The sequence below is a fragment of the Elaeis guineensis genome, chromosome 13 (assembly GCF_000442705.2).
Source record: "Elaeis guineensis isolate ETL-2024a chromosome 13, EG11, whole genome shotgun sequence".
NCBI classification, from domain to species: Eukaryota; Viridiplantae; Streptophyta; class Magnoliopsida; order Arecales; family Arecaceae; genus Elaeis; species Elaeis guineensis.
In genome coordinates, this window is record NC_026005.2 from 60,432,894 (window position 1) to 60,445,170 (window position 12,277).

A 12,277-nucleotide genomic window follows, 5' to 3' on the forward strand; every position below is an offset into this window, starting at 1 on the left:
CGATCCAAGCCCATGCCAGTCCTCAGCAGTCACCGTGCCTACGAAAAATCCAGGAAGCTACGGCTTCTCCCTGAAGCCTAACCAAATAAAAGTGTCCTTTTTTGGACTAATGTCTTCCATGCCCATCGCCATGCGCCCCCCATCCCCGCCCCCCCCCCCCCCCCCCCCCAAAACATCCATTCCCATGCACACCACTAAATCCTCATCTCATGATCTCATTCCCCCCGCCCCCCACCACCCTTTTAACCCCACCACCATTACCAACCGAAAAAAAAACCCCTAATTCCCTCTCCTTCCCCTCGGAAGACAGACAGAGAACAAAGACTAGAAAAAGAGAGAGAGGAAGGGATAGAGAGAGAGGTTTTTTTCTCCCTCTTTCTCTTTTGTCATGAAGCCCTCCAAAGCTCTCATTGACTCTCCTCAGTCTCAAACTACCGTCCAATTCTCTCTCCCTTCTAAGCTTCTTGACTCCTCTCCCAACTCCAACTCCCCCCTTCCTACTAACCTCTTTTACGAGCCCACCTCTGTTCTTGATCCCCACCTCACCTCCAGCCCCGCCACCGCCGTCGGCGTAGGAGGCGGCTCCGACGTCCCCTCTCACCCCTGGGACTCCCACCACCAACACCAACTCCTCCTCCCTCCCCCGCTCCCGCCGCCCCCGCCGCCCCCCTTCGACGAGTGGGACCCCGTCACTTGGTTGCTCTCCGAAAAAGACGACCTTTCCACGTTCCCCAAACCCCCACACCATCCTGAACTCCACTTCTCCGAGGGCGATTACCCTTCGTATGCTTCGTTGTTCGACGGCCCCTCCGACCTTCCCGACGCCTTCGATCCCCTGCCTCCCTTCTCGGACGCCGCCGTCACCATCTTCTCGCCACCGCCGGTCTTCGACCGGACCCACCTTGAATTGCTCCTCCGAGCCGCCCACTGCGTCGAATCCAGAGATTTCGCGACGGCCCACGCGATATTGGCGCGGCTCAATCAGTACCTCCCCGCCTCCGCCGGTTCCGCCCTCCAAAGAGTCGCCTTTCACTTCAAGGAGGCTCTTTTGGCCCTCCTTCCCCTCCCCAACCGCCCCGCCACCGAACCGGCCCTCTCCACCGTCGAGATCGTCCGCCGGATCAGCGCCCACAAGGCCTTCTCTGATCTGTCCCTTGTGCCCCAGTTCGCCAGCTTCACCGCCAACCAGATCCTCCTCGACGCCCTCGACGCCGCCGCTGCCGCCTCCGGCGGCGGAGGGCATAGCTCCGTCCACCTCATCGACTTTGAGATCGGCCTCGGGGGGCAGTGGTCTTCCTTCGCTCAGATCGTCGCCGCCCGAAGCCACGCCCGCGCGCCCCCGCCAGGACTCCGGATAACCGCCGTCGTACCGGAGGAGACCCGCGAGACTGCCCTCGCCGCCGAGAACCTCCGCGACTTCGCCCGCGGTCTCGGCCTCCGCCTCGCCGTCGACTTCGTCCACGTCGGCGGCCTCGGTATGCTTGCCCTCAGCGGCATCCGCCTTGTCCCCGGCGAGCCCGTCGCCGCCGTCCTCACCCCGGCCATATTCCGCCTTCTCGGCGGCCCGGAGCCATCTGCTGCACTTCTCCGCTACGTCCGCCGGGCGTCCCCGCGGGTCGTCGTCTTCGTAGATACCGAGTGGAGCTGCTCCGGCGGCGCTGCAGCGGGGCAACTGCCGTCGCTGCGGCGGAGCGTGGCGGGTGGGATCGAGCACTGCGCGGCGGTGCTGGAGTCGGTGGAGGCGGTCGGGCCGGGGGAGGAGGAGGTTCAGTGGGTTGAGCGGACCGTGGTCCGGCCGAGGATTTTCTCGGCGGTCGGGTCGTGGAGGTCGGGCTGGGGCGGAGGGTGGAGGGAGGCGTTGGCAGGGGCGGGGATGGCGCCGGTCGGGTTCAGCGAGTTCGCCGTGTCGCTGGCCGAGTGGATGGTCCGGCGTGCCCCGGTAGACGGATACAACGTGGCCAGAAGAGAGGGCTCCATGGTGCTGAGCTGGCGGGGGAAGGAGCTGGCCGCCACGTCAGCTTGGAGGTGCTGAGGGAGCAGGCGTCGGTGTGGCTGTTGGCTTGCGCTGTTGTTTTCTAGTTGTCTTCTTATTTATCGTCCCCCCCCCCGCCTCTCTCTCTCTCTGAACAACTGACGTGGGTTTGAAAGTAGACCAGAGGGAACCAGCCAAATGGGTTTCTCTTAGTTAATGAGAATGTAGCTTGTCCCTTCTCTTGTTTTTTAATATGTGACTAATCAAGGATGACTTAGTTAACAAAGTCTTTAGGTAAGGAGCAAGCTTTTTTTGTGGTATGATGTACAAGCTACGAGATGTTTAGATGGAAGATGGCTTACTTTATCAATTTCAGGTTTGTGTTTTTTTTTTTTTTTATTGGTATTGGTACAAAAACATGCTCCAAGCAAGGACATGCTCAACATGATCAAGTTGACTTAAATTTTGTCGAGGTTCAACTGAATTCAAACGCAGCCTGAACGCACTGTAGATCTGTGCATAATTTGAATGCAGGGTTAAACCAAATTACTTATTTTTGGATGGTTGATTTTTTTTGTACAAGGATTCGTGGCTACGCCTAGGAAAATATACACTCATAATATCAGCATACAACAGTGTTCCCTGTCTGGCGAGCGTGGGATAGAAGACTGACCGTCAATCACAAAATCCACGGAACAACAATATTAGAATCTCCCTCAAACCAAATTTGTGATATCTAAAATTGGAGAATTGCCATAACACGCATTCCCCTGTGGCTATAATTTTTGCAAATAGCACAGCGCATGAAGGTAGTGATGTGCCTTCAGCCCATACCAGCCTAACCTGATAGCCCTTGAGTATGAAACCAACTGCAGCTTGAGAACCTCGAACTGTCCCATCAGAGTTAACTTTGAAGACATCAAGGGGAGGGGGAAGCCAACGCACAAACACCTTATAATTTTGATCCAGAAGCCTGGTTTCGATGGTCTTCACATGATGCTATACCCTGTGATACCACTTCCATTTTGCAAGATGCATTCTGTTTATTTCCATCCTAAACATTGTCTAGAAGACCTTTCCAGTGGAATATCTAGGCTGGAAAAAATAGAGCATCTGAATCACTTTTGAGATGCACGCATTTCTGTACTCTCGGTTCATTTAATTCGAGCATCACATGCATTTTCATTTGCATCGCACTTGATATGGTTGGTTACTCCAGTTGCACATGCTCGTCTTTGGGATGCATGTAATCTACTTCCAGTGAACCAATGAAGGATCTCATAATCCTACGTGCATCTTTTGAGACAATTTATATTGTGATGACATACTTTGTTTGCCCTCTCATAGCTATTCTGTTTTCAGCTCCTTGCAATCTAATCAATTAGATAAAGTGACAAGATCATATTGCTGTCTAATAGTCGATTACAAGTAAATTGGTCAGCTAGCCTTCTAGTAAAATCCCTTTGGATATAGTGTTGGAGACTTGAATTTCCTCAACAAGGCTAGAGAGATTTAGGGGCATCTCACAGCTCAAAACAGTGGGTTAGAAGTGGATCTCAGAAGTTGATAACATTGGTGATAGATCTCCTTCAACAAACAAGGCTAAACAGAATTTACTTAATACCCATGGCTCTGGCCAAAATACTAGATGCCAAATCAGGCCAGAAAACTATAGGCCAGTCCAAGTCTGCAGTGGATCGCTGCAACCACTGCAGGCCTGCTGGCTGTCCCCTAATCAAATCATTTCAGTTGACAAAATGACTTCTAAAGTGCTATGAGATCAGCTGCTGGCGCGCACCTTTAATAATTAACTGCTCGCCTGCTACATGGAAGCCACCAATGATTCAAGTCATGACTAAAAGAGGAGGAGAAAAAAACTGCAGCTTTTTGTTGCTTTGCGGCGTCCTGGCGTTCCAACGTTTGGGACAGCATGGTGATGGTTGCCGAAATCGATCACTCGAAGAGTATGCATTGAAATAGACCCAGTTTAGGACTCTCTTCACATTGAAGTGTGTTACCATCTCGGACCCTTTCCATCAGTGACAGGGTGAGCGAATGGGTGCCTGAACGTAAAAGAAAGCGTGGTTCGTGACACTGATGGAAATACTACGAGGATTTGCACCATGCCATTGGTGGGTGAAACATTTGCAAGCAAGGGACCCCACTTGATCCATTTTATGCATGGTGACTTTCCTCTCCAAAAAGCACTGTGCCGTGTGTCTGATACAGCTCACATTAGGGAGTGATACACTCCGGATTTGACCTAAGTGATGTAGCATTATCAACGAATCGAAATTTGATGCCAACCAGTCATGAAGCTTTCATCTTAGCCAACTAGCTCCCACCATGTGGCTGCTCTAAAAGCACATGGAGATCCTCCTTCGATAATAACTGGCCCACAACGGTAAAATAGCCTCTCTAATGTGAGATCCAAATCTCATCACATTATATATATCTCTTGAATGTGTGGACGGTTATCTTCAACAAACTCCTTTACATATCCCAAAATGCTAATCATAATAGACTTGGACTCTACCATTGCTCAGGACCCTCCAGATAAGTCAGAAGGAGCCTTTTCAAGTATGAGGTCTAATTCGAGTCACTGAGTCCAACTCATAAACTCAGAAGATAAGTATTAGAGGAGATTTTTACGAAAGTCTCTCATAGTTCCAGGCTAAGCAAAATCTAAATGGTGCTAGTCTCTCCTGAATTCACAGAGTTCTTTCTTTATCTCTCATCCTAGCCATCACTCAAACCTCCAACACAGACTCTGGCTTCTCTCTCTTCTTTTGCCCACTTCCATTCAAAACCTCCTCTGTTCCATTGAGGAAGACTGGCTCAGACATTAGAAAGTCCCCACCAAGAAACCTTCGGTAAGTGAATTTTGTCTACCATGATGTTTCAATGCACTTTCAGAGGTTCGATCGAAAAATCGATCATCATCAACTCCATCGAGATCTTTAGCTAGCTTCCTAATTTTCTACATCATCTCCCTTGACTCACCATTATCGGCTCTAGCTTATCTTTCAACTCATTGGTCTGAGTCAGGTTGATCCTCGATGGCAATTGAAAATAACAATTGTAGTAAACCATAAGCTATTGGTTTCTATTTAGCATGAAGAAGCTATGGTACTTTTTTTAAGCAAATTAGATTTATTAGACCAATATAGCGTAAATATATCCATGAGTACTAGAAAATAAAATATCTAATAGCCCAAAAAGAATATCCATCATGGTTTGTTGCTATCAAAATCCCACACCCAAGGTTGGAGGTGATCTTGGTGGCCGAGGTGACGAGGTTGAGCGGAGGCTAACTCCAAGGACCTGTAAAAAGTTCTGGCCAGGGGGTTTTCTGATGAGAGCTCTCCGACACTCAAGTTAGAAAGTGGAGAATAAGGAGAAGTAGAGAATAATTTTTTGAGAGCTTATCCTAAGGGTCCCCGCACCCTTCTATTTATAGAGGGAGAATTAGAGTTGTACACGCCTTGGAGTCTGACCGATTTTTGATTGTTGCATGTAGATTAGGCTGGCGACAGTTTTTTTCAGTCGGGGCATCATCCGATCATGAAGATATCCTTCCTTATCAAGATATTTCAGAGTTGAAAGGGGGGTGGATTTCATCAACAAAGTATGGTGCATACCTCAGCAGGATGTCGGCCTTGAAAATACCTCATCCTTAGCCGAGATGAAGCTACCTCGACCGAAGCTAAGCTTCGAGCTGCTGTCTATGTGTTCCCTACGAGCATGCTTTGGTTCCAAGGCATATACTCAATGTCGTTAGGTCAGTCGAAAATAGTTTTTATGTTCGCTAAAATTCGATCTCCAAGATCTTCGTTCGATGCCAAGGATGAAATTGACCAAGATTGAGATAGAGATCTACAAAGGATGCCCCCCACTCTTGAGCTCGAGCTCAAATAAGATTGATTAAAAAAAGTACAAATCCATGGTCGAGGGTAATTTTGCTGAACTATCATGCAAAGCATCCTTTAATTATCAACATATCAAAGATCGGTGTCATCAACAAGTTTCTTTTTTGATTTGAGCCATCAGATCCCTGGGCCATGTAAGCTCTGCTATGGCTAATTAAGAATTGCCACTTGGTGCTCGTTGATGGTGGGAGGTAAACCACTATCAGATTAAAGCCATCCAAGCTCTTATAAATAGGTATGGTTTACCTTCAGTTACCTTATTTTTACTATTTTACTGCTCTAAAAGAGAGGAAAGGGTAACTTAGGTGATTTTTGTCTAATTCTAGTGACCACCACCAGCATCATAATCTTCCTCGGTCGTAGTCGAGCTTTGTCATTCGACCCCAAACTCTGACTCCAAAACTTCGTCAATCTTCCATTCTCCTCTGAATTTTAGGAATGAATGCTTCAAGTTCGTCCCCATCCACTTGAGCTTCGGATGATAACCTAGAGGGTGCAAATCCTATGTCCAAAGTCGGTTGCTCCTCAGATGAGTTCGACGTAAGAGAAATACCCAACTTTGGCCCCTTTCGAGTGGTCTCTATCCTCACCCGAGGGGACTTGGGAGTTTTGCGACTTAGGTACCAAATTTTTAGTGTTCAAGTTGGAGATCGCCAGTCCTGAGGATCAAATAGCTCTTCCATCTCAAGGTCAGATTAGGCTCTATGAAGAGTCCCTCAAAGCTAGACTTAGGTTACCTCTTTATTTTTCACTTATAGAGTTACTCAATACGTACCAAATACCCCCATGCTGTATGGAGCCGAACTCATGATGCTTGATCATTGCCTTTGTAGCGCATTATCTTCTCCTCAAGGTGGAACTGACGATCCACCTCTTCAGAGCATGTTTCACTTTGAAGGAGCACCCTAAAGAGGTTAGATGGTGGTATGCCTCTCTTCGAAAGGGAAAATGTCTCTTTCGAAGCACTCCTTCCTTGGTTCATAATTGGAAGGAGCGATACTTTTTTGTCTCAATCAAGCAATTCTGGGACTTTAATATGTCGTGGGGTCGATCTTGAAGGTCAGCAATTAAGGCTCTAATTCTCTCTGATGCCGAGGAGGAGGCATTAAAGTTCATCTTTAGTCATGTTGCACTCCTACTTTCTAGGCTCCTTTCTGAGGAGACATTACACAAGGTTGGATTGAGCTTGATCGATCCTCAGAGTAAGTTGATCATATTTTTAAGTGTTACTCCTCTGCTTTCTTTTGGCTAACTCCCATATTTTTTCAGAGATGAAGTCCAAAGACATTGAAGCCCTCCATCGAACTACGAAGAGGAAGAAGTCTTTAGCCACTACCCTTGCTCCAAAACAAGGTCGAATTGAAGCCGTGCTCACCTAGCCCATCATTGGTGGCTTGCAGGCACCAGCTCGAGGTCCTTCAAGGAAGGAGACCTCATTTGGGGTTCAGCTCATCCAACCCCTCAAGTCAGTTGCTTCGAGGGAGTCAATTCCCATGTCCTCGGTCTCACATCACATCAAGGCTCAGTAATTTTTTGGATCTCGATGCATGTCCTTACGACGTGCCGACCTTCCCATCGAAGTCTCTCCAAAACCGTTAGGTCGGTCAAGGTAGGAAGTCTGAGAGTAGAGGTCAAACTTTGAACATAACCGCATCACTTTTGACCTTCTCCGGGCCGTGATAATGCCGACTAATAACCGCATAACAACCAAGCTACGCAGGCTGAAGCTCGGGCCACCCAATCCTCCATAAAGACAGACGAGGCTATATCTGCCAATTTGTGGTTGAGGAGAAAGTCCGTTCTCTGAAGGCCAAGGTCAAATCACTAAAGGCTGAGGTTGCAAAGACCCGAAGTGACGTTGAGGCCCATCTATCAGAGGGACTAGGTATTGTAGTGAGCCGGTGGGAGAAGAAGCTGGTGTCTGAGAAGGCTGTTGTGGTCAAGGATTCTGCTCTTGGATCGAATTTCAAATGATCAAGTTGGAGTTCACCTTAGAATCCTACCTACAAGAACTTGTGGACTTCAAGGTGAAAGTCCAAAGTTGCTTCCCTGATCTTGACCTCAGACCTCTGGAGTCAAATGATGAGGAGGGACAATTGGCCGAGATTGTCGCAGAGGGGGAGGTACAAGCCAAGGCAAAGGTCAGTCCAAGATGCGATGAAGACCAAGCGGCTAAAGACATGGTGTCCACTCATCCTCCCATAGTGATTGTGCTTCTAGAGCCAGAAGCCCCAACTGATGTTTAGGACTTCTTTTCTTCTTCTTTTTGTACTTGAGCTCGAGTGTGTCCGAGCTAACTAAGTGGTTAGTCTATTTGCATTTGTTGGCTTCGATCGAGGTATTTTTGCATATGGTTGACCTAAAAGTTGTATGAACCTTTTATTTTTAATGCAAACTTACTTTTCATGTCACATCCTTTGCTCTTTCTATTTCTGGAATTGAAACTTGTTCTCATTTAGGGATGAAGTGAAAGTTTCTAAGGTCAATCTATTTGCCTATGAGCTCAGTCACCAGTCAAGCCATACGAGGATGAGGACTAGAAATTGGTAGTCGCAATTATCGCTTGATTCATTCATGGATGAGGAGTGCTTGTTGGCAAGCATTGGAGAGGTATGGGCTTCGCTTAGCTCGTCCATGGACGAGGAGCACCCATTGACAAACATTAGAGAGATACGGACTCTGCTCAACTCGTCCATAGACAAGAAGCACCCATTGGTGAACGTTGGAGAGGTACGGGCTTTGCTCAACTTATCCATAGATGAGGAGCATTTGTTGATGAACGTTCGAAAGATATGGGCTCCACTCAGCTCGTCCATGGATGAGGAGCACCTGTTGGTAACTATTGGAGATGTACGAGCTTCACTCAGCTCATCCATGGATGAGGAGCACCTGTTGGCAAATGTTAAAAAGGTACGGGATCTGCTTAGCTCATTTATGGATGAGGAGTGTCCGTTAATGCATGTTAGAGAGGTATGGGCTCTGCTCAACTCATCCATAGATAAGGAGCACCTAATGGTGAATGTTGGAGGTGCGTGCTTCACTCAGCTTGTCCATGGATGAGGAGAGTGTTAGAATCCGGATAGTTTCATACATAGATTTTAAAAATATTTTGAAACAGAAGTAGTAGAAGAGATCTAGATTAACTCTTAATCTATCATGCATTAGATCAAATATACAAACTACCCATGCACGAATCTTGTGACATAAAACATAGCATGCATAATTTGAAATTTAAAAACCATAGATCGCATCTATGGTGTAGATCACATGTACCATAAAATAGAGATCAGATCTTCTGAGTGTGGGTCCATCTTCACCACAGCTTATGATCATGAATTTGAAGGTTTTTCTAGCTGCGTAGATGTCTGACCTCCATAGATATCCACATAAAGCTTCTGATCCAATCAGAGGTCTGATGAACTCCCCAGGGTGGTAGCTCCTTTGCAGAGTTTCACTCTTGATGGCTGATCAAACTCCTTTTCAGATCTCTCGGACTCCTCCAGAGAAGAAGAAGGCTTTAGGAGGAAGAAGAGGTGGAGATAGAAGACTCTCGAAAACCCTTTCTCTCTTTCAGAATCCCAATGCCTAAGCCCTAGAACCCTAGGACCTATTACACACAAATAAGGAGTCGCCCCACCCTAGCTAACACCCAACCAAATTTTTCTTTCGTGTTTTCAGATATCTCATGGTGAAACACTCTCTGATCTCATGCCAAAAGAGGAGCTCTTTTATGGTAGGCATCCCATGGGAGTTGGATGAGAACAATCTCATCCAAGATAAGGATGGGTTTCAAACTTAAATTCAAATCAAGTTTGAATTCAAACAAGAAACCAACCTAATCCTTATCCAAGAGGGGAGAAGGGAGTGGGAGACAAAGCTCTGATAGGTATGCAAATCCTCATGCCAAAATCAGATTGGTGTGAGTTGGCATGGGCACTCGAGTGGTTGGCGCATGGGATGAGTCCAATCCAATTTGGACTCAGGGTTCTTCTAATTTGGTCCAAACCAAATCTCGTTTATTTAAATCCAAATAGATGAATGAACCTAATCAAATTAGGTATCAAATTAGATCCTAATCCAATTAGGATTTAACTAAACTTAAGTCTTGATCAAATCAAAAATTAATTTTTTTTGCAATTTAGTTATCTCATAACTCAATCAAGCCAAATCCAATCCAAGTCAAACTAAATCCAATTCAATTAGACTTAATTCGAACCTCAATGCTCAATCAAATTGAGCCAATTAATAATCTAATTGCTAATTAATCCTCCTATAATTTACTAACTCTTAGCAAATTATTTTATTACAAATTTTGCATAAGATTAATCATCAATCAAATTGACGATTATACCCTTCAATGATTCATAATCGTTAATCAACCATCTGATTAGACAGGAATCTCTATTGTGTGTAATTTGATAGATTCTATTCTACTTGATAGTAAGATATATTATGATTTTTATCACAATATCATCAAAATTTTTTTTGAAGAGTTTTGATGGATTAGAACCATTCCAACTCTTTCCTTCGAAGGTCATCGATCATCAAGACGGTGCTCGATGAATCTCACAATCCACCAGTGATATCTAGCAGTATGTAGTGGCAATCTAGAAGAATAAAAGTAATAAACTCCTAGATGCAATTACCGTATGATTCAGTCCTTCCATCATGAGTCCCAACTCGACGGAGGTCAAGAAAAACTCATCAAATCCCAACATCAGTCATATGTCAGATTGGCTTGATTCGAGTTCATCTGTAAATTTTATAAAAATTTTATTTCAATATTCACACTTGCTTTGGTCAAAAACTTACTGAACTCAGTCTCACAAATCATAAAGGACTACTTTTTTTCTAATATGATCGATAGATTTCATCTAGGTGCATCCCACTTCTAATAGCGAATTTAAACACATTGAAGCCAACATACACCGTAAAGACTCAAATGGCTAAGAGTCTAAGTTTAGGTGCAGTCAAACTCAGTGGCCTCACTACGAATAACCAATGCACTGTAGGTTAAAGGATCACTCACCACACTGTAGTATCGAGAAGACCACTGACGAATGAGTAGACATCCAACTGATTTCTCGTATTGATCACTCTCAGTGCAAGTTATTCTCTAAAAATCATCTACACTCTCACCCTCATATCTCTATACTATAACTCGAGACTCATCTGTCCAGAAAAGAGGTGATTCGCACACTGATCTAGCAGGATCGATCACTGTCTTCCACAATGATCCTTTGATCGAGAGTATTTAGAAATCAACCACTAACAATGTATGTCTCAAATTTTTAATATTTTAAGAATATATAAAATTATTTATTAATTTCTAGGATAAATCATGGATACATAAATATAATTAAAAATAAAAATATCTTTTATTAATAACAAATATTTTAAAGTACAAATCTATATCCAAAAAATATATAATGTATTAGCCAACAACTGGCTTCTAGGGTATACATCTAATAAACTCCCATTTGACCTAAAGTCAATTATCCATATACTTAAGACCAATCTTCTCAAGGTGAGCTTCGGTCTTCTGCTAGCTGAGAGGTTTTGTCAGTGGGTCCACCATGTTCTACATGGAGTCTGTTGGAAAATATGTCTCAAAGTCAATCGTCAGTCTGTTGATAATTGTGTTATTTGATGTAATTATATATAAATTAATTAATAAAATATTTATTTAATAATTTTTATCATAAGCTTGTACATCTTCTACATCGAATTTCTGTGTTATGATAAAAGTCCTTAAGACTATTTTAAATCAACAGCGGAAGATTTATCATTTAGTCCTTAAATGAGTTCGCAATCAAATAATATGCCATTACTAGGATAATAGATATATCAAGTGTAGGTCGTTGTGCGCTATATAAGTTGGTTGGCCTCTTAACCAAGAAGCGTGGAGACGTTGGTATGGCATGCAGATAAAATATAGGAGTATAATTCACTGAACGTGACCAACTCTGGAGCACTCTACTGTCAAGAGTCACTCCGAAAGGATATGGGTATAAGTATCCCTCCAACCTGAAATCACCATGATGATTTGCAAGCAACTCACTATGCTTTGGTGCTGGACTACCTGAATTTTTAATTCAGGATCGAAAGGTTTCTGGGCACAATCAAGTACTTGTAAAGTCGGTGCATGAGTCAAGATGGAATTGACCACTCCAAGAGATTAGAAAGAATGTTTTGTATTTTAATTTAGTAAGTCCTTGTCCAGGACAATCTTTGTGAAGAGTCACAGGATTTATCAGGTTGAGACACATAATGGATGTACTGTTAAGAGTTGATAATTTAAACTCTAAGTCATCCTGGCATCAAGGGTCAAAGGGATGAATTATATGATAACTATATCCAAATAGGTTCTTAAGTA

At 44.6% G+C, this 12,277-nt stretch overlaps 1 protein-coding gene across 1 annotated transcript; it reads left to right on the plus strand.

The window, feature by feature from the left end:
• Window positions 1-201: 201 nt before the first annotated feature.
• Window positions 202-2,342, plus strand: LOC105060969 (scarecrow-like protein 15). The gene has a single exon (XM_010944875.4). It carries the CDS (start codon window positions 389-391, stop codon window positions 2,030-2,032), a length of 1,644 nt encoding a protein of 547 aa, XP_010943177.1. The 5' UTR covers window positions 202-388; the 3' UTR covers window positions 2,033-2,342.
• Window positions 2,343-12,277: the final 9,935 nt, after the last annotated feature.